Here is a 21,267-nt window from a genome sequence, read left to right on the forward strand (position 1 = left end):
CTAGTCCTACATAGCTGCTGGGTGATGACATCGATGTCTCACCCAGAACTCTCGAGTCGGGGCTGGGAGATTAACCCCCATGTTCCTCTCTTGCAATTCATGCCAGGAAAGACTGTGGCACTCCAGGGCTCCAAAAAAGATGCCAGAAGAAGTTACAGGCATGATAACCATGCATCCTGGTTTCCAGGAAACTGTTGGTTTCAAAGCTTTGGTGCCAATATTCCCTTCTACCATTAACATTTCCTGCGAGTTCTAACATTTCAGAGAGGAAATACCTTTCATGCAAAGAGAGAACACACAATTTCCTTTTCAAAGCTTTTGTGTCTTGGTGGAGAAAATAGCCTCCTTCTACCTAGGTCTCTGAAAAGTGAATCTTTATTCTCACAAAAGTTTAGGGAAAAGGGTGGGGATTGAGGGTTTGGCCAATAGCTAAAGATTTAAAATCTAATTTTGAAAAAAGAGTAAGTACCAAACCTCGCCATCAGCCTTATTTTCATACAACTGGCTTTTCCATTTGTCGTGGGTCTCCTGCCACTCCAGAGACCTGGGCATGGAGAGACAGACCACAGGATGAGACTTCATAGGATGTTTCATCTCAACCACACGTGGCCCGAAAGGGGCCCTTTGCAAAGGCCTCCAGTAGTTTCTGGGTGCGAGTGGACAGTGTCGCTCTACCTGGTGATTCTATGCTGATGGCTTCCAAGCTGTCCCCCAGCCCCATCCTCTTTCCTGAGCTTTAGATGGATACATGCTATGGTCCATTCCTTGTCTCCACCAGAGCCCCACCGTGACCTTGAAATCAACGTATCCCAAAATGTACTCATCCTCTGCCTCCTTCTATTGCCCAAGTGAGAACATGAAGGGTTATTCTCTCTCATACCCTCCACGTCCAAGCCATCACCAAATATTAACGATTTATTGATTCTACCTCCTAAACCCCTCTCAAAGCCATCTAATTATTGCTGTTTTTAAGTTCAAGAACCCTCATCTCCCTCTTGGACGGCTCACTGGTCTCCCAGAACTCAGTCCGGCCCGCTTCCCTATTCATACTCTACACCTCCAATCAAAACAATCTTTCTAGGGTTTCCCTGGTGGTGCAGTGGTTGGGAGTCCGCCTGCTGATGCAGGGGACACGGGTTCGTGCCCCGGTCCAGGAAGATCCCACATGTCGTGGAGCGGCTGGGACCGTGAGCCATGGCTGCTGAGCCTGCGCGTCCGGAGCCTGCGCGTCTGGAGCCTGTGCTCCGCAACAGGAGAGGCCACAACAGTGAGAGGCCCGCGTACCACAAAAACAAAAACAAACAAAAAAAAACAATCTTTCTAAAACAGAAGACTGGTTAGGGTACTTCCCTGCTTAAAACATATCAGTGCTGCCCTTTTACTCTCAGGATGAACTTCAAACTCTGAAACAGAACTTGGCCTCTGCCTACCTCTCCAGGTTTACCCGAGCAGCTCCCTGTCCCCCCGCCCTTGAACTGTACACTCCAGCAATAATGAACATCTTCATTTCCTTAGAAATACTTGTCTGTCTGGTGGCAGTGGCAGCACCCAACCCAGACCCGCCTTGGCCTTCACCTTGATGCTCCCTCTGCCTGGAATACACTTCCTCCTTTCAGTCCTATAACCCAATAACTTTTACTCATCTTTCCTCCTAAAAGGCACTTCTGCTGGGAAACCTTCCTTGTCGCCCCTGTGGTGCGCTTCCTTTGAGCCCGCATGGCACACTGTACCACTCCCATCTCAGCACTTAGCACCCTGTGTTACTAGTGCTTGTTTATTTCTTGCTGTCCCCCATTAGACTCCAAGTGCCATGAGATCAGTGACCTTGCTCACCATTATATTATCCGTCATAGGGCTTTAACACAATGCCTTGGCACCTAGTAGGATGCCATAATTTTTTGCTGGCTTAATTAGTTAATAATTAAAGCTGTCTACTTCATTGGGATAATGTGTTCCAGAAGCTAGTCCTAAAGTCTGCAGTGAAGGAGGGAGACCTCACAGGCAGAAGGGAGCATCTGTCACTTCCCAGCCCACTCCTGAAAGTGGAGGCACATCCATAGGCGACGGGCCCCCAAGGCACAAAAGTGTAATGAGATCCTTCTCTGGGACTGACTTGCATGGAGGGCCTGGGTCACCTCTGTGCCGGGAGAGCAAGGCAGGGACCACTCAGGCTTCTGGCTGAAGGCTGAGCCAGTCAGATGTGTTATTGTAAAATGGCAATTTTATAATTAAGTGATAATTACATTTTCTGCAGTGTGTTAGGGAAAATAAATGTAGTGTAAATCAATACACTATTGATTCATGCAAGTTTGTCTTTAAGTGTGTGTGATTGAAATTTCCATTATGGTTGAGATTAGACCACCCGCCCTCCCCATCTGTCTCCATTCCTTAAAACGTAGGGAAGGGGCTTCCCTGGTGGCGCAGTGGTTAAGAATCCTCCTGCCAGTGCAGGGGACACGGGTTCGAGCCCTAGTCCGGGAAGATCCCACATGCCGTGGAGCAATGAAGCCCGTGTGCCACAACTACTGAGCCTGCGCTCTAGAGCCTGTGAGCCACAACTGCTGAAGCCCCCGTGCCTAGAGCCCGTGCTCCGCAACAAGAGAAGCCACCGCGATGAGAAGCCCGTGCACCGCAACGAAGAGTAGCCCCCGCTCACCCCAACTAGAGAAAGCCCGTGTGCAGCAACGAAGACCCAACGCAGCCAAAAATAAATAACTGAATAAACAAATTAATTAATTTTTAAAAACGTAGGGAAGAAATCGACCAGTGCACGGAGACAGTGATGATGCGGCCATATCGCTTCCTTCCAGCCTGCCTGGTTGCTCGTGGGGAATGGTGAACCTCAGCCCTCAGCCGGGGTACGTGATCCTCCAGAGTAGGTGTGGCAGGGTCCATCCCCCGTCCCTGCTCTGCACACTTCTCCTCCCTGCTCAAAGGCCTTTGTGAACCCCCATGCCTGTAGGTACAAATCCAAACCTCTCAGCTGGCACCAGGCTCTCTGGCTCCAGCCCCCGACACGTCTCCCCCAGGTTCCTCTGCCTCAGGCCAGCTTCTTGGCCCTGAACACACTACAGATGTTCCTGGCTCAGTGCAGCAGCCAACACTTCCCGCCTACCTAGGGATGGCTTCCAAAGTGAGTCATACTTTGTTTTTGGTTGAACTCCAGTTCAATCCCATTCATGAAGCTTTCCCTGAATAGGCCCACCCATGGGAAGCTTCTCTTCCCTGACCTCTGGGGTCCCTTATTGCCTTCACTGGTCAATTGATCGTTAGCCCGGGGAACATGGGCAGAACATCAGCTCACATGAATTTCTTGCCTCTTCCACTCAAGGGGACTCTGTGCCTCTGACATCTGTGCTTCCTCCGCTCCTACTGCAACAGCCAAGCCCGAATCAGGGATTCTGGCTAATCGGATCCCCCCGCCCCGGGCCATATTGGGCAGCTTGGGGTGATGATTGGGAAGGAGGGCTGGAAAGGGCCATGGATATCCCCAGGGAGGAAGAAAGGACAGAGGCAAGATAAAAGGAGAGCGCGCGGCGGGGAGTAAAATATCGTCCAGTGGTTCATTCCCCTTCTGTGCGGGAGGAGGGGATTCAGCTGCCCTGTTCTCCAGGGAGCATCTGAGGGAGGTCACACCCAGGTTTATTCTAAGAATTCATGTCTCTCCCTCTCCCTCTCTCTCATATTCCTACCCTCCAGCCCCACCTGTGCAGGCACCTCGGCTGTTGGGCACCGCCCAGGCTGGCACGTCAGGCTCAGGGCAGGGACAGGAGAACTCTGCATTCGCCTCCAGAACACACTTCGCCCTGTGTTGATTTTCACTGCTGGCTGGGGCCTGTTCTCCTGCTTGAACGCAATGTATTTCCTTTCAGATCATGTTCTCCCTTGTGCTAAGCTGCCACAGCTGGCCAACATGTCTCGACTCTTTCCGTGGATCTAACACAGGCCCTCAGAGACCTGCGGGCAGGCTGGGCCTTGCTGGCTGCTGAGAGGAACCAGTCCCCTGTGGCTGGCCTGCCAGCCCTCTCAGGACTGTCATCTCATTCTTAGTCAGCAAAGGGGTGGGGACCAGGGATCAGTCCTCCTGGCAGCTGGGAAACACCAGCCCAGCTCTCCAGAAACTACAGACCACACAGCAGGGGCCCCATAGGTCAGCTGGGTCAGCGAGTAACTGCCTGGGACACGGCCAGCAGAGGCATCTGAGACCCACGTAGCTTTGTTCACTCCTACCACCAGCAAGGCACCAGCTGCTCGTGGGAGTCTGGACCAAGAGGGCAGGATGGACGACGCAGGTGGACTTAGTCAAAAAATCAGCCAGGTCTTTGCCTCAGCTCCCCAGCTCCCCCTAGAACGAAGTCTTGTCCATCCTGATGACATGGCATCATCTGGATCAGAATCCCATGGGATCCTTTTATGGAAGGAGACTCCTTCTCTCCATCTCTGTCTGCCAAGTAGAACTTGACTCCTGCCCTACCCTATCCCTTTTAATTTTGTACTTATTCTAGGTATATGGGTTCATCGCTCAAGACTGTTTCCTTCTGGAGGACAGACACCGTCTCTTGTCATCTGTATGCATCCCACAGCACCCACCCAGCACAATGTACTTACTCCAGAGTACACAGCAGGTGTTTAAATGATGCTTGGTGAATGGCATCACGGGAGTGTGAGTTCGACTGAAAGTCACACACAGGTGTGAACTGGACAGACCTACAGTGAGATCCACCTGCTGCCCTCACGGGCCAGAATGCTCTCCAAACACCGGGTCTCCATGAAGGAGAGAGAGAGGTTTCCAAAAGCCATACCTGTCGGGCTTCCCTGGTGGCGCAGTGGTTGAGGGTCCGCCTGCCGATGCAGGGGACACGGGTTCGTGCCCCAGTCTGGGAGGATCCCGTGTGCCGCGGAGTGGCTGGGCCCGTGAGCCATGGCCGCTGGGCCTGCGCGTCCGGAGCCTGTGCTCCGCAACGGGAGAGGCCGCAACAGTGAGAGGCCCGCGTACCGCAAAAAAAAAAAAAAAAAAAAAAAGCCATACCTGTCACTCCAGTGCCCTCTCCATTCACTCTTGCCCCAGGGGTTTCACAGGCGGATAAGATATTCCCAGCCGCTCCTGTACTGAATCTGCAAAGAACAGAAAAGGAAAACTGTCAGTGTTCTCCAGCAAAAGTCAGCAGAAGGGATATGAATGTAGCTGCTTTTCACCTCCAAGGACTAATTTAACTTCTGACCTCATTTGGCTGTAGCAGGAAAAAAAAAATGGAAAGGAAAAAACATCAATGTCTCTGCCCGTGTGGAGGTGCAATGAGACCGAGGAGAAGAAGGTCCTTCTTTCTGTGCAGCACCTTGCAGGGTAGGTGCAGCCTCCTCAGTCTGTACGACTGCATCCTAAAACCTGCGCCAGCTGAGACGACAGCAGATAAATAGCGCGGATGGTGCCATGGGCTGCAGAGGGGCGATCTTTATGGGTCTCCATCCTCCTCCATGCCCTGTCGCAGCCGGCATCTCTATTCCACTCAAATAGCTGTTTCTTTGCTGGCGGCCCCTTGGGAGCTGTGCTGGGGTCTCCACAGCACTGTCCTGAGCAAGGCCAGCAGGAGGCTGATTTGAGCAAGACCAGGAGCTTTGAGGCCTGGGAGTGGAGCCCTCCTAGCCTGTGGCCCCGGGGCTGCACCCGGCCCCCCGGCAGCCTGCCTCTGTCAGCGAGCAGGGTATCCCTGTGGCCTGAACGTTCCTTCCTTCCCCAGGGGATCGCATCATCATCTGTCCCAGATACAGAGGCCGGCACACTTGCTCCTTCAGACCACTGAGGCCAGAGGGCAGGACTGTTTGTTGAAAAGTTACAACAAAACAATCACAACCCTTTGAACTTATGTTCCTGGATCCAGGAGGCCTCCGCGTGGTGAGAGGAATTAAAGCATGATTGAGTTGTAGCGGCAGTATTGATCTGTGCCAATGTAGTCTGAGGAGACAGAGGTCTGGAGGGGTGAGGAAGGGGCGGACTTGTTCACTGATTCCAGGTCACAGGAGAAAGTCCCGAGTGGAATATCCCCACGTGGAAAAGAAACCCGTGTGTGGAGGCAGGGCTTGGAGACAGGCCTGGCTGAGTGTGTGACGTGCACCACGGCCTTCAATCCTCTGAGGTAGACATTCATATAATCCTCGTCTTGCAGAGGAGACGGAGCATCAGAGAGGTTAAGCAACTTTCCCAAGGCCACAGAGTAAGTGGCAGAGGAGGAATTCTGATCCCAGCCACTGTCAGTCTCCAAAGCCCAGGCTCTTAATTTTGGAATTGGGAGTGGAGAAAGGATACAGCTGATCCAGGGCCCAGCTCATTCTCACATGTGGACGAGACCCTGACCTTGCACGTAAACCCTGGGCCAGCACGTGATCACCAGTAGGGCAGTACCATGAAGGAGCGATGTGGTCAGACAAGGGCCCAAGAACCCAGCTTGGGTATGGTTCTTTCCTTGTCTACTTCTGTCTAGCTGACACTGCAGTGGAAGGTACTCTTTTAATGCCACATGGGATGGGGGTGCCCCTCTCTGCCCCCCACCAGGCACCCCAGGCTTTGCACACAGTGTATTATTAACTGCCAGCAGGTGACGGAGCCCATGGAACAGGGACATGAGAAATGGTCACCTGGTGGCCCAAAGAGCTTAATGAGCCACCCTCAGTGCCTAAGGGACAGTCAGGGGCTCAGGCAGGCACAGGGGAGAAGAGTGGCCAGTGACTGGAAGGGGCTGAGAGCAGGGCTAAATGAGGCATGCAGAGAAACACGTACCCCCCGGCCCCGGGGAGTCACTGACCCAGCTAGGTGCATAGTAAAAAATGCCAATTTCATTTATCTTCCTGTCTGTGTCCTGCCCAGAGGTGGATGAGCAGATTAAAAAGCACACTGCATTTATGGGCTGGTTTAATCTTAGCACTTGTGGTCAGAGTTATAACCTCCTCTTTCTGCAGGAAGAACCTTTAATCCAGTTCTTGGGCTCTTGTCTGACCGTGTCACTTCCTTTGGACAGTGCTCTGTTGGTGATCACGTGGGCCTTGGCCAAGTGCCTCAGGGGTAACCTTCGAGGCAAAGGTCACAGCTGCATCTGAGAATGGGTGGGCTTTCTTGCTTCACTCTCCTGGCTGCTGACTGTACCCTGACCCTGGTCAGATCTCTCAGAAAGGGTGCCACTGGGAAGAGGTGATCCAGGTTATCTATCCTAGGATAATTAATTCCTTGAAAGTATTCTCTTGAATGCAAGTTCCAGAGGCAGTTAATTGTTACTCCTAGAAAAAAAAAAATGGTTTCATGGCTAATGGTAGATTAAAACCAAGCTGTACTTATATTGTTAATACAGGCCTTCTCAGAGCCTTTAACATGTTAACATCCAAATACTGCTTTCATAGAGCGTCTCACCAGGCTGGTGCTCCTTTGAGCACAGGCTGGGAAGTGTCAGCAGCCACAGAGGGGCAAGAATGGCGGGAATGGATCATGCAGGACACACGGTCTTCATCACCTACTGTCGCAGGAGTGTCCTGTTCAGACTGCTGTGTTATAAGAACCACTCAAAGTGTGTGCTGTGGGGGAGGAAACATCCGGGCTGTGGGCAGAATCATCACGAGCCCAAACTCCAGCCAAGCCCGCACTTCCACTCCCCAGTCCACCTCCGTGACCTTGGCCCTAGGTGTTTACTTGGCTGCTCTATAAGCCAGCAGTCACTGCCATCCCCATGCCCAGCCTCTGCGGGACTCACATTCCATGGCCATCTGGACCTCTGGATACACAAGTCCCTTCTCCCCTGCATTCAGAGGAGAAAGAAAGGCCGTCTCAGTGTATAAAAAGGGCCTTGCCAGGAATGGCCAGCACATCACGCAGGTACCGTGGCTCCTTTCTTCCATGCCCAACACAGATATCATTCACTGATCACAGTTCTCTTTTTCCAAATCTGGAAGCAGAGCCAAAGTCTTGTCAACACAGTAAACCAGGCAGCATTGCCTGGATCAAGGCTGGCACACAAGAAAGCTGACTTTCTCTCCCTAACCTAGACTTGTCCACATCTGGGATGGGGAGCTACAGTGAGCAGAATGTCCATCCGTGGCCAGATGTGATGATGGTATCGTCTGTCTCCACTGAGAATTCAGAGAAGGGCATGGGATATCCCAGAGGAAGAGCATCTGGAACCACTGGGACTGGGATCTCTTATGGCTTCGGTTTATCAGGGCCTCTTCCTTGTTTGTGGGAAATGTCATTTGAGCTCCTCACATATTCTATGATGGAGAATCCGTGATGTCATCCTCATAGGCCAAAGACAAATGCATTCATTCACTCATGCAAGCACATTCATCCACTGATCCAGCAGGCATTTATTAGGTGCCTACTCTCCTCCAGTTGCTGTGCAGAGGAAGCATTTTGGTACTGATTTCCTTAGGGAGGAAGGTGGGAGACAGAAAATATTGCCTCTGTTTTCTTGTTTGTTTGTTTGTTTCCTTTGTTTTGTTTTGTTTTTTAACATCTTTATTGGAGTATCATTGCTTTACAATGGTGTGTTAGTTTCTGCTTTATAACAAAGTGAATCAGCTATACATATTCATATATCCCCATATCTCTTCCCTCTTGCATCTCCCTCTCACCTTGCCTCTGTTTTGCAGATTGGAACATTCACCCAAACACAAAACAATGGAGTAACTGGCCTTAGGTCAATGGACAGGAGAGACAGATTGACACGCAGAGAAGGAAGGCAGATATGAGAAACAGGCCATAAATAGAAGCTGATACTCTGCATTCCTTGGCCCATAAATACCTGTGAAAAATGGACCCTGGGGTTTGCGACACTGTCTCTTATGACCTAGAAGACATGATCAGACCTCAAGAGTTGTGAGAACTACAGAGATGGGGGAACATTTGTGGGAAATCATCACAAGGCCAGGAAGTGCTGTCCCTGCACGGCTGCGTGATAAGCATAGATGGGAATTCAGGAGTCGTGGTGTCTGGGCCCAGCCACGTCAAGCAGCTGTGTCACCCTGACCTTCCCCTCTCAAGTGTCAGCTTCTCATTTACGAATCAAGGAGGCTGGACTTTAGTAGTGTTTTCCAGACCAAAAGCTAGTGCACACACTGATGATATGCATTATTGTCCACCCAAAGTCGGCTGTTGCATCAAGGAGAAAGACTGTCCCCCAGTAGCCATCCTCCCCTCATTCATGGGAATAAAGTTCTCGCTGGGCATATGGCAGCCCAGCTAGATGGTATGTTTCCCAGACAACCTTGGGCCTCAGGGTGGCACATGACTAGTTCCAGACTCATGGGATCTGAGAGGAAATGGTGTGTGCCTTTACTGATACGTGCCTTCCTTAGGGATGTATAAGTGTCCCCAGCCTCTTTCTCCTCTCCTGGCTGGGAAATGAGGGGACCTGAGGCAGCTGTCCTGGGCTCACAGATAGAAGCCCCATGTTGCAGATGGCAGAGCCAGCTACCAGCTCTGGAATCGCCTGCCTAGCTGAGAAGTGAACTTGATCTTGTTTGAGCCCCTGCATTTTCGAGTGTCTTTGTCAGAGCAGTTCAGTTGGTACGTAACAAATAAAACCCTTTCGGGGCAAAATTTCCTCCAAAGTCAATTGGGTAGTTAATTCTGCTTTCTTTTTGGGCTAATCCCCCAGCCTAGTTAGACAGTCTGCCTGTCTGAGGCCATTCAAGGATAGTAAGATTTTTGGTGGCTCCCTGGGGGATGAGTATACTGGGCACCAGAACTTCAGGATGAAGAGAGGGAATGAGGTTGTCCGTGATGGGCCTGACCATGGTGGAGGCAGGGGTGATCACTACTTGTTTCAGCTTGTTGGGCTCCCTGAGGCAAGTGATTCTGACTCCTGTGCAGAGGAGCAAGAACCCTGGGGCACCGTGTTCACGGGGAGCCTTACCTGCTCAGCGCCAGTCACTGTGTAGGCATGCCGACTCACCAGCCTGTTTGCCATCCTCGTGGACTCACGTGTCGGCTTCAAAGGAGGAAAGCAGACCAAGTGTTAAACATTCACACATTCTTCAAAAAGATAGAAAAGCACTATTCAATCAGCAGTTGGGCTGTGGCCAGATGAAAAGCATCCCACTGACTCACGTTGGAATGGCATGTGTTCCTGGATTTCTTTTCTAGAGAGGCAGAGTCTGAAGGCTGTAGGGTGCTTGAGGCGCCAGCATTTCACACCTCAGGGGACCACCCATGACAGACAGAAGGCCACCAAGTCCTGAGGACGTGGGCTGCTGGCTTCTTCAATTATTTGCTATCAATGAGACACAACACAAGACATAACTTCTGGGCATTTTGTGGGAGTTGGGAAGACCTACCACCTCCAAGCTATGAGGAATTGGGGTTTAAAGTGCATTCTGGTTTCATGTGGCATTTCAGACTAGGGGTGTGTGACTCAAAGCCCACATGGTTAAAGAGTGAAGGAAGTGTCCTCAGGGATACGGTGTTGGCTGTCTCAGAACAGACTCAAATAATTTGGAGAGTCATTCAGGCTCCTCAGAATGGGGCACTCTGCCTTTGGGATGCTGCCTTTAAAGCCAGTGAGAATCAAAGGGCCCCCCGATCACTCTGGACCCCGCTGCTTCCGGTCATAGGGAAGCACTAGGCAAAGGCTTCAGTATCAGACAACAGCATTTGAACCCCTGCTCAGCCACTCACTGGCTGTGTGGTGGTAAGCATTTTACTTAGTCTCTCTGAGCCCATTTCTTCTTCTGTAAGTGAATTCTGCAATCCCTATTTCAGATGGAGGGCTATTGTGAGGAGTAAATGAAGTGGTGTCGGTAAAGCACAGCATCAGTGCTCCATGAGGGTCGCTAGCTGAACACTCCTGGGTGAGGAAAGGCTCGAACCAGTGCAGCGAGATTCCTGGTCTACTCACCCTGGCCAGGGTGCTGCAGGTCATCAGGGAGCCTGCCTCAGCTACCATCTTCACCACTGTCATCAGGTCAGACGAGGAGGAATGCAGGCTGATGTGGGTGACCACCCCTCCCGTGAGGTCCACCCGGGCATCGGGGAGGTAGTCACGGTGCAGGTTGACACAGGACCCATGAGACCTGGGAGGGATAAAGGCAGATCAACCCCTGTGGTGCCTTTGGTGCCCCCAGAAAGGGAGGTTGTACCCGGACCTCTGCATATTTCCCAGGACTTCCCAATCACCCCTGGGCTATGGCAACCTGCCCACCTTCTGTTCTCCTGGTTAAAGAATCTAGCGATGTGTCACCATTACTGCTTCCTTCTCCTGGTCTCCTGGGCCTGGGGAGCCCCACAGGTGGCAGTATTGTATAGAGCTTAGGAATGCAGGTGCTGGAGCCACAGGCCAAGGGTTGAATCCCAGTCTCACCAGATATTTAGCTGCTTCACCTAGACAAGTTACTTAACCTCCTAGGGCTGGGCTTAGCGTAGTGCCTGGCACATGGGAAGCCTTTAATAACGATTGGCTATTATTATGATAAGGATCCACTGTTTCAGTGTGGAGGTTCCTTAAAAAACTACAAATAGAACTACCATATGACCCAGCAACCCCACTAGTGGGCATATACCCTGAGAAAACCATAATTCAAAAAGAGTCATGTACCAAAATGTTCATTGCAGCTCTATTTATAATAGCCAGGACAGGGAACCAACCTAAGTGTCCATCAACAGTTGAATGGATAAAGAAGATGTGGCACATATATACAATGGAATATTACTCAGCCATAAAAAGAAACGAAATTGAGTTATTTGTAGTGAGGTGGATGGACCTAGAGTCTGTCATACAGAGTGAAGTAAGTCAGAAAGAGAAAAATAAATACCGTAGGCTAACACATATATATGGAATCTAAAAAAAAAAAATTGGTCATGAAGAACCTAGGGGCAAGATGGGAATAAAGACGCAGACCTACTAGAGAATGGACTTGAGGATATGGGGAGGGGGAAGGGTAAGCTGTGACAAAGTGAGAGAGTGGCATGGACATATATACACTACCAAACGTAAAATAGATAGCTAGTGGGAAGCAGCCGCATAGCACAGGGAGATCAGCTAGGTGGTTTGTGACCACCTAGAGGGGTGGGAGGGAGGGAGACGCAAGAGGGAAGAGATATGGGGACATATGTATATGTATAACTGATTCACTTTGTTATAAAGCAGAAACTAACACACCATTATAAAGCAATTATACTCCAATAAAGATGTTAAAAAAAAAAAGGATCCACTGTTTCCTGTTTAACAACAGTGGTAAGTACTGGCTGTGTGCAGGGTACTTTGCTAGGCACTGAGCGTTCAGAGATGGATGAGACCCTGTTCCTGCCCTCCAAGAGCCCACAGTCAACAATTGTGATGCTCGCTGTGGCCATAAGCAGCCTCTATTCTTACTCTGTGCGAAGCTTGACCCAGAATCCCCATTCCCATCCTCAGAACTAACCCACTCCCCCCAGAATCACCAGGGAGGTGATGTCACTGAAGGTAACACAGGTGAGGGTGAGGCTTACATAACACATCCCCAAAGCAAACCACCTAGAACTCTCAGACCTGTTCTCCAAATGCCTCTTCCGGGACTTCCCTGGTGGTCCAGTGGTTAAGACTCCATGCTCCCAACGCAGGGGGCCTGGCTTCGATCCCTGGTCAGGGAACTAGATCCCGCATGCTCCAAGTAAGAGCCCGCATGCCACAACTAAAGATCCCATATGCCGCAACTAAGAGATCCCGTGTGCCACAATGAAGATTCCGCATGCAGCAACTAAAGTTCCTGAGCGCCACAACTAAGATCTGGCTCAGCCAAATAAATTTAAAAAATAATAAATATTTTTAAAAATGCCTCTTCCCATCCTCCCATGGGGTTTCTGCTTCTGGACCCACACCCTGAGAAATGCCCTGTCTTATTGCCCTATCTTGCCCCCCTCCCAATTCTCCCCCAGTCACCTACTAGAGAGGCAGATAGTCTCCAGATTCAAGAGCCAATCTGCTCAGCCCAACTGCTGGCCTCCCCTCTCATGAGCTCTCCTCTCAGGCGGGAGGCAAAGGCCCCCTTTGCTCCTCTGGAGAATGGGCTATTGTGGTCGTGCTGCCAGGTGAAGCACACACAGCACGTGGAGAGGGTCTGGCTTGTGGAGGTGTGCTTGCTATGAGCACGAGCAGGACAACAAGTCCATGCTCACCTGCTTCTACCGTCAAACTCATCCACCCCTCCACAGCAGCACTCACCACCCACATGCTCTCCCCTTAGAAGGACGTGTCAGGTTGCTTTGCCTTCCTTGGGTGTCTATTTGCTGTGAGAGCGCGTGGATCACCTTGGAACAGAGAGGAAGTAACTGGGGGTCCCGGGAAGGCTTCTGAGAGGGGGCACAACTCTGAACTGAGTTTTATCCAGGTCTGGACAGTGGGATGGTCATTCTGGGGAGGAAGAATCACATCAGGTAGGCTCCGGAGCCGGAAGAGCGTGGTAGAGTGGGGTTGATGGTGGACTGACTGGTATTCCCGGGAGAGAGGGAGGATTGATCACTCACAAGGAGAAACACTGAAGCAGGGGCCCGATGAGGTCAGATTTGTTCTGAGAACTCAAGTTCCTGTTGATGGGGTAAACTTGAAAGGTTCCCATGGGCTCCTAAAATATAGGCAGGGCAAACCCACAACAGCATGGAGCTGAGCCAGGCCAGGCAGGAGACCCCGCCTCTTGGTGTCAAAGCTGTCCAGTGGGCAGGTTCCCACACTGCCTGGTCACTCGGGCCTCCGGCTGGGTCCTAAGCTTTCCTGTCCCTGACGGGGAAGCAGAGGCCAAGCCCCATACAGGTCGGTAGCCGCAGGAGAGCTCCAGCTGTGGCTTGCTTTCTGGTGATGCAAAACCACGTGGGGGTCAGGCGTGCATCCACCCTGCTGCCGCCTCTACTGGGGTCCGAGGCCTCGGACAAGACCCCTCCCGGTCCTCGGCCCTTCACCTGGATCGGCTCTGGGGCCCCTCAGACACCCCTCTCTCACCATACTTCCACCTCTGCAGTTCTCTCCTCCTGGGGTCCCCCAGAATTCACATAAACTCACTTCAGCAAATACAGATCAAGCAGCCACTCTCAGCAGGACACTGTCCCAGGCACAAACACCATGGACGGCTTAGAGAGTCTTATGTTAATGAAAGCAAAGGATCCACAGAACCCAAGGGCCATTCTACAGGAACCAGGTGGCAGATGGATCTCAACTTGTTATTAAGCTGGTTCTAAATCTTATCTTTCTGTCTCTCCCTCTCTCTGACCAGGGCTGTCTGGTATTAGACTCTTATCTCTGCAGTGTTTTTAGTCAACTGCAAAGCTTCAATGGATCGATGGTGCCTAGGTAGGTCTCAGCATCTGACTCACTTGATTTTCCACATGTTTTCTGGCTCTGGGTCCTAGATTAAGAGGGCTTTGCTGAGGGTGCTGGAAGATCACCAAGACTAGGGTTCTGGAACCCATTCCAGAGCCCACCAGCATGACCTCCATGTTGCCACACCCCCTTCTGGCTTCCAATAGAGCTTCACTGGAGCCACACCAGGAAAGCAGCTGTTGGTTCTGCCCCGTTAAGTCAGGGCCGCTGCCTCAGTGTCCACGGGCCTCGTCTGATGGTCTGACGTCATGCACCTCCCACTCTCTGCAGTCACCACAGAGACACCCAATGCAAGGGGAGGGACCCATGGCCAGTGTCCCCCTCGGTGTCTTCCACAGCCTTCTCTTGCTGTGTCTCCACGATGCCCATGAAGCCTGTCCCAGAAGCAGCTGGGTGTTTAGACAATGAGCTCTCCCTCTCTGCTTTACAAACATGAGCTCACAGATCCTGCTCATGCTTCAGGGACAAGTCAACTCTTCTTAGCTCCCTTTGCTGCCAGGAAATAGAAAGGGAGAGAAAGAGAGAGAGTACTGTGTTCGCCACACCTGTCACTACGCGTGTCACCTGAACCCAGGAATTCTGAGAGAGCCTTGTTCTCACCCCTCGGCTTCAGCCTCATTTTGGGGAAATGTCTACATGCCTGGCAATGATATGAGAGAGGGAAGAATTCAGATGTCAAATCGGGATCCAAAAAGGATGCTGAAAGGCTATAATTCTGAGCCACAGAGATTTCCGAAAGGATGCTAGGCAGCTTACAAGGTCTTGTCTCCCACTCTTCTATTTTATGACCTCTGGGGAAAAAAACCCTGCAAACAAAGATTTTTTTCCCCTCCACATCTGACTCACTTGACCAATTCATTTCTGACTCCCCAGCTGCAAGAATGGTTGAAAGTTTGGGATCCACGTGTTCACTCAATATTGCCTACACCCCTGGAGGGAAAGAGGACCATCTCCACCTGGACAGGTGGGTTCTCTATGCTTGCGCTGTGGTCCCTCTGTGCCAGACACTGAGTTCCAAAGAAGCAAAAAGACAAATCATTTTCCTCTAGGACTGACAGTATCAAGAAGTGATGGAAAAGCACGTGACTGGGGAGGACAGACCTGATCCCATCTTGGCCTCAAACACGGTGTGACCTTGGGCAAGTCATTTCACCGCCCCCACCCCGAGCCTCAGTTTTCTCATCTTTCAAAGAAGGTAGGGTTTGATGCTGACAGAGGCTCCGTCTAGCTCTGATGTGCTATAATTCTATTTGATTTCCTCCTGCATTCTATAACCCTCTTCTTTGGATGGAGGGAAAAGCTTTTAAATAGCTTTGGAGTTTGAAACATCTTCTCCTGCACTAGATTTCTTCAGGCAGTGGAATGTGGATTCTGGGTCCAGTTTCCCATTTCTTTTCAAGCTGAATGATTGCTTTAGGTCAGCTGTTAACAAAATCGGGTCAAAGTCATCATTTCATCTGCGAGCTTTCTAATTCTCCAAGTGAACTGCCATGCTCCCCCCTTTCAATAAGGAAAAAAAAAAAGAGGCCCTGGAGCGGTGAGCACTGAATCCACCCGGAAAGATAATGACAGTGTTTGCATAAGTAGCTTAGAAGTGAATTAACCTCCCCAAACATATGGATTGCTTCATCCACCTCGCCTGTTTTCTGGGCTTCATTCTCAAATGCTAACGACCAGCTCTTCCTGACACTGGAAACGAGCAACAGCTTTAGTTTTGCACAAGCTGGCTCAAAAGAAAGAACGCACAAAAAAAGCCCTTGAGATGTGCCTCCAGAAGGACAAGGACTGGGGTAGTCTGTGGGGTCGTAACCACTCCTCAGGGCCCAGGATTGGATGGGGCGGGGTCTTCAGTCTTGCCAAATGATGTCACCTGATCAAACGACCAAAAACCTCAGCAGACTCAGGTTAATCGCTTACACCTGCCATCACATCACTATTCAGAGTCTTGGCTTCCCCATTTGTCATTGTGAGGCATTGGTTAGGAAGATCTTTGGGGAACCTAATTCCAGGACACTCTCCACTATTCATTTTTCTCCTGAAATGTGTGGTCCCCTGACCTTTTGTCTCCTAGCATTGATTTCCAGCTCTGATGTGTCCCTCACTTGTGTGGGTCTTGATGACAGCGACCTCTTACACACGCACATACTCTTGCACACCCCACCTGAGCCAGCGTGAGCGTCTCTTCCAGTGCCCGGCACAGTGCCTGGACTATGATTAAATGCACCATACACATCTGTTGAATACAAGCAACCCAAATTGTCTAAGTGAAACAGGTGACTTGGGGAGTTTATAAGTCCTCGAGCTTGTTAACACCAGAAGGTAGTCCCTGACTCCTGGTGTTTGGACCATATAATAATAAGCAGCTCCCGCCCTGCCCCCAGTCATAAATGCAATCTCACGGTAGCCACACCAGGTCCCCAAGTGTCCCGCCGGGTCACTGCTCACATCACTCCCCCCCTCGTATCTCCTCTCTCTCTTCTGAAATCCTACCCATCCTTCAAGGCCTCGCTCAACGCCACCTCCCCTGTGCAGTCCCAGCTGAGTCTCTGAGTCAGAACTGCCGTCCCTCCCCTCTGCCCCTCTCAGCAGACTTTGAACATGATACTACATTTTATTTGGGCCCGGACACCAGCCTTTACAATAATACCGTTGTCAGTGCCTATCTCTGTCCAGCTCTGCCCTGCCCACCCCTCGCCGTGTGTCTCTGGGTCCCTCCTCTGGCTCCAACTGAGCCTTGCGCACAGTGATTAGTTATAGAGGATGCCCAGAGAGGTGGCAAAGGCTCTGAAGCTCCCAGGGGCATCGCTCGCATTGAGCAGAGCTGCCAAAAGTCTTAGCGCCGGCTGGTGGGGAGCATCAGTCAGGGCAAGTGGCTGGGCGGGCAGGGCCAGCATCCAGGCCCTGGGCAGAGGGACGGGCCCGTCCTTACTTGGCGTAGGCTTTCTCCAGCAGGCTCGGCCAAAACTCTTGTTTGTTGCGAGGATTAACAAAGAAGTACTCATTGCTCAGGACCGGTAGGCGATCGTCAATCACCACTTCCACCCACTGGCCTCACTGCCAGAACTGGAGGAGAGAGAGGGGAATATACTCCTTAGTAGAGTTGGGGCAGGAGGGAGGTGCTGGCCCCCCGACCCAGGCCAAAAGATAACCACCATCGCCACTTAACCACCACGGTGCAACAAGGAAGTCTATCCAGACCAAAATCCCAGCCCAGGTTGGCGGACAGGGGACCGGACTGTCATCTCCACGGACAGGTGAGTCACAGATCAAGTTAATCAAGGAAAATACAGCAGGGACGAAGGAGTCTTGGGCTCCAGCTGGACTTTGTGGCCAACTCCTGCCTCACTTTGGCAAGTCCTTTGTGAGATTCAGGCACACTGAAGACCCTCCGGGTACATCTTGTATACAAAACGGCAGTAGGGGAAGCAGATGCTGAATAGCAACGGAGAATGGGAGGCATAGAGTGTTGTGATGGGGAAGGAGAGCCTGTAGGGAGCTGAAGGCTTGAGAGAGGAGGCAGGATTCCAGCAGGTGGCGAGGTGCAGGGAAGGCATCCCAGAGGCGGCGGCGACAGTGTGGGCGGAAGCCTGGGGGCCGAACGGTGAGGTTGCTGGGGAGGACTGAGCGGTCACAGCCTCACCCTGGCCCTCCTCTCCTCACGTCCAGCTGTCCCTGCCAGCAGAGCAGCGGCCATGAAGCGGGCTGGCACTGTTGCTGCTAAGCGCGCAAATGAACCAGATGCTCCTCCAAAACAGAGTGGCTTAACCTTCAGCATTCAACTCTTAATGGTTCACCCGGGGGCATTGCCAAATGAGGATAATTCATAACAAAGTCAGCTTTTTGGATTGGTTTGCTGGTCTCTGGATCAGCAACAGGGCTTCTGGCTTCAGGCCTGAGTCTTGACAAGACTCAGGCAAGCCTCCGATAGTTGGGCTTGGAGTAAAGCTGGGGGGATGCAATCCATCATCTGCTTGGTGGTGACAGGGAGCCTTGCCCACAGCTGGATGTCCCAGATGTTGGGCTTTTGCATACAGATGAGGATGCACTTTTGAAGCAGGGAGGGAGACCAAGACAGAGATGTCAGTGGAGACAAGACAAAGAAGATGTGTCCTCGCAGTGCACTGGAGCTGGTGTCGCCCCAGCTGTGGATCTGCATCCCGACTGCAGTAAGATGCACAGGAGGGTGCGGCTGGGAGCCAACAGGGATGCTATTACAGTGAGATCGTGAAAGCTGTCTGAAGCATCAAGGAAGCTAACTCTAGCTCCTTGAAGGAGGATACTAGAAGGACAGACCCATCTGGATTTGGGGTTTAATTGGATAGCAAAGTGTAGTAAGTGGTATCCAGCCAGTGGAACTGTGCTCCAGTCCTGGTTTTGTTTTTTTGTCCTGAGCAATAGCTATTGGATAAGACACTTAATTCTCTGTGATTCAGTTTCCTCATCTGTCACATGGTGGTAAGAGTAAGAGCTACCTCCTACTGTGATGGGATCAGATGAGTGTGTGAAGGTGAGATCACAGTTTTGAAAGTAAGAACTGTTTTTCGATAGGCTTTTCATTCAGCACTTAGGGTAGTGCCTGGCACATAGTAGGCCATAAAGAACGAGTGAGTCCTGGCTTGAACGAGATCCCCTTGTTAGTTCTACCCTCACTCACATCTTCCCACACCAGTAATGCTGACCAGACTTGTTCTCCCTATACAAAGGGAACCTCAGATAAGATCATCGTTCCCAAAAAGGATGAAAATGGCCTGACTGGTGATCAAGAATGAGGCCACCGATCAGTGTTTCCGGGTTCACTGCTCTGGGTGAGGAGGGCTGGCACCTGGATAATGTCTGCACCCTTCAAGAAGCTGGCTGGTGCCATTTAGCCAGTACCCAAGTGTCTGAGGGAAACCAGAAGTGTTTTGGGCAAAGCATGCAAGTTGCCCAGGCACTGGGCCCTTTCCAGAGAAGAGTGCCCAAGCTCAGAATGATGAGATGTACAGAGGTCAGCACTTGTAGCTATTTCTGGGGAACTGTGGGACTATCCTCACCACCCAGAAGGGCAAAGCATGTCCAGCCTGGGCCTCAGTTTGTCCTAACTACCTGTCACCCCACCAACACTTGCACCCCTGAGGTGAGCCCAGACACAGCTAAACACTGCACCCTCTGGCTAACTCCTCAGTGTGACCCTTGGACCAGCAACATCAGCATCATCTGGGAGCTTGTTAGAAGACCTAGCATGCTAACTGGACTTCAGGAAGAGAGCAACAGGATAAAGGAGGACACCCAGAAAAAAATGGAGGGAAACAGCTGAGCAGAAAAAGGAGGCAGGTCTTCAGAACGAAAGTGCTCACTGAATTCCAGGCAAGATGAATCTTGCCTGGAATTCACACATCTGGACATTTCTAGAGAAATTTCTGAACCAAGGAGAGAGATCGCCTCATATAAACTTGCAATTTGAGAGAATATGTTGCATACAAGGTCAAGAGAATAGATTAGCATTGGATTTTTCTTCTGCAACACTGGGGAAGGTACAAGACAATGGAGAAATGTTTACAGTTTCTTGAGAAAAAGGAATGTAATCCAAAAATCCTAAACCCAACCGAAATATTGTTCTTAAGTAAGAGCAAATGAGAAATACTCATGTAATCTGAGGAAACTATTCAAGGAACTACTCCTACCAAATGTGGATGAAATTAGAACAAAAATCTTAAGAGGAAATGAAGGCTGAAAGAAACAGTGGTGAGTAATGAGTTTTGAATATGCTTTGGACAAGAAATACACTGGTAACGTAGTGAAAATGAAATTGATAGTGAAAGGATGAGCAACGATATAATAGGGAAATGTAAGTAACAGGAAGCTGGAGTAGCAATGTGAATATCAGATAAAGAGGAATTCAAGTTCAGAAGAATTAAATATAGCAAAGAGGGATACTGTGTAAGCTTTATTGCAACAACCGGAGAGCAAGAACATAAATATCTGGTCACCAAAGAATATAGCAGGAAAAGTATAAAGCCAGAACATGAGGGACCCTCCAAACTATAACTTTGGGGAAGAACTTTAACTCACTTCTTTTAGAATATGACAAATCAAATAGACAAAAAATAAGCCAAGATAGAAGAGATAATTGCAGATTATACAATCTGCAAATCAGACAGCTTGATTCCATGTATCATGGATATATTATCATCAATAATATATACTCTTCTCATATGTCCATGAAGCATCTATAAAAACTGTTGTGGACCTGGCCATGAATAAAACTTTAATAATTTCCCCAAATGTGAGAGTTTATGAATTATATTCTCTGATCATAATCTAATAAGTCTAAAACTCTACAACCAAGGGATGATCCCCTATTAAAACTTAATCAAAACTAAAAACATCATAAAAAACCTAAAAACATATTAACTTAAAATTAATAAAAGACATTTGATATTAAAACCGATGGATACAGATAAGATCTGAGAAGGAAAATTTTAGTCTTAAATCTTTTATCATGAAGAAAAAAAGAAAGAATATTAAGTGTATAGTTTCAGAAAACAAAAAACCAATAAAATTGACCAAGAGAAAGTAAATGGGAATTAATAAAAATAAATTGAAATTAATTATATGGAAATCAAAATCCTAAAAGAAAAAGAATAGAAAGAACAATGAAAATTGAAAGTTGAGTCATTCAAAAACCAATACAGTAGATTGGTTGGATTAAGAAGAGCTGGATTAAGAAAAAAGGAAAAATAAAAATATAGTTTAGGGATTAATAAAGCTGACTTAATCACACATTAGAAGAAATAAAATAAATTTTCAGAGAATTATATAAGCAATTTGGGGCAATAAATTTGGAACTACAGAAGAAACAGTTGGTTCTCTTGGCAAAATATAAATTTCAAGAATTAACTCTAGAAGAAATAAGAGGCCCAAGCAGATCAACAGCTATTGAACATGTCAGAAGAATTTA

At 49.7% G+C, this 21,267-nt stretch overlaps 1 protein-coding gene across 1 annotated transcript in view; it reads right to left on the bottom strand.

Annotated features, from left to right (window-relative positions):
- Nucleotides 1–21,267, bottom strand: part of CAPN13 (calpain 13) — a 54,871-nt gene that overhangs the window by 22,086 nt on the left and 11,518 nt on the right. The window contains 5 exon segments of the mRNA XM_060116935.1: nt 470–544; nt 5,030–5,115; nt 9,897–9,971; nt 10,878–11,052; nt 17,257–17,390. Of these exon segments, the coding sequence (XP_059972918.1) occupies nt 470–544; nt 5,030–5,115; nt 9,897–9,971; nt 10,878–11,052; nt 17,257–17,390 (545 nt within the window).

This window comes from Mesoplodon densirostris, chromosome 14 (genome assembly GCF_025265405.1).
Source record: "Mesoplodon densirostris isolate mMesDen1 chromosome 14, mMesDen1 primary haplotype, whole genome shotgun sequence".
NCBI classification, from domain to species: Eukaryota; Metazoa; Chordata; class Mammalia; order Artiodactyla; family Ziphiidae; genus Mesoplodon; species Mesoplodon densirostris.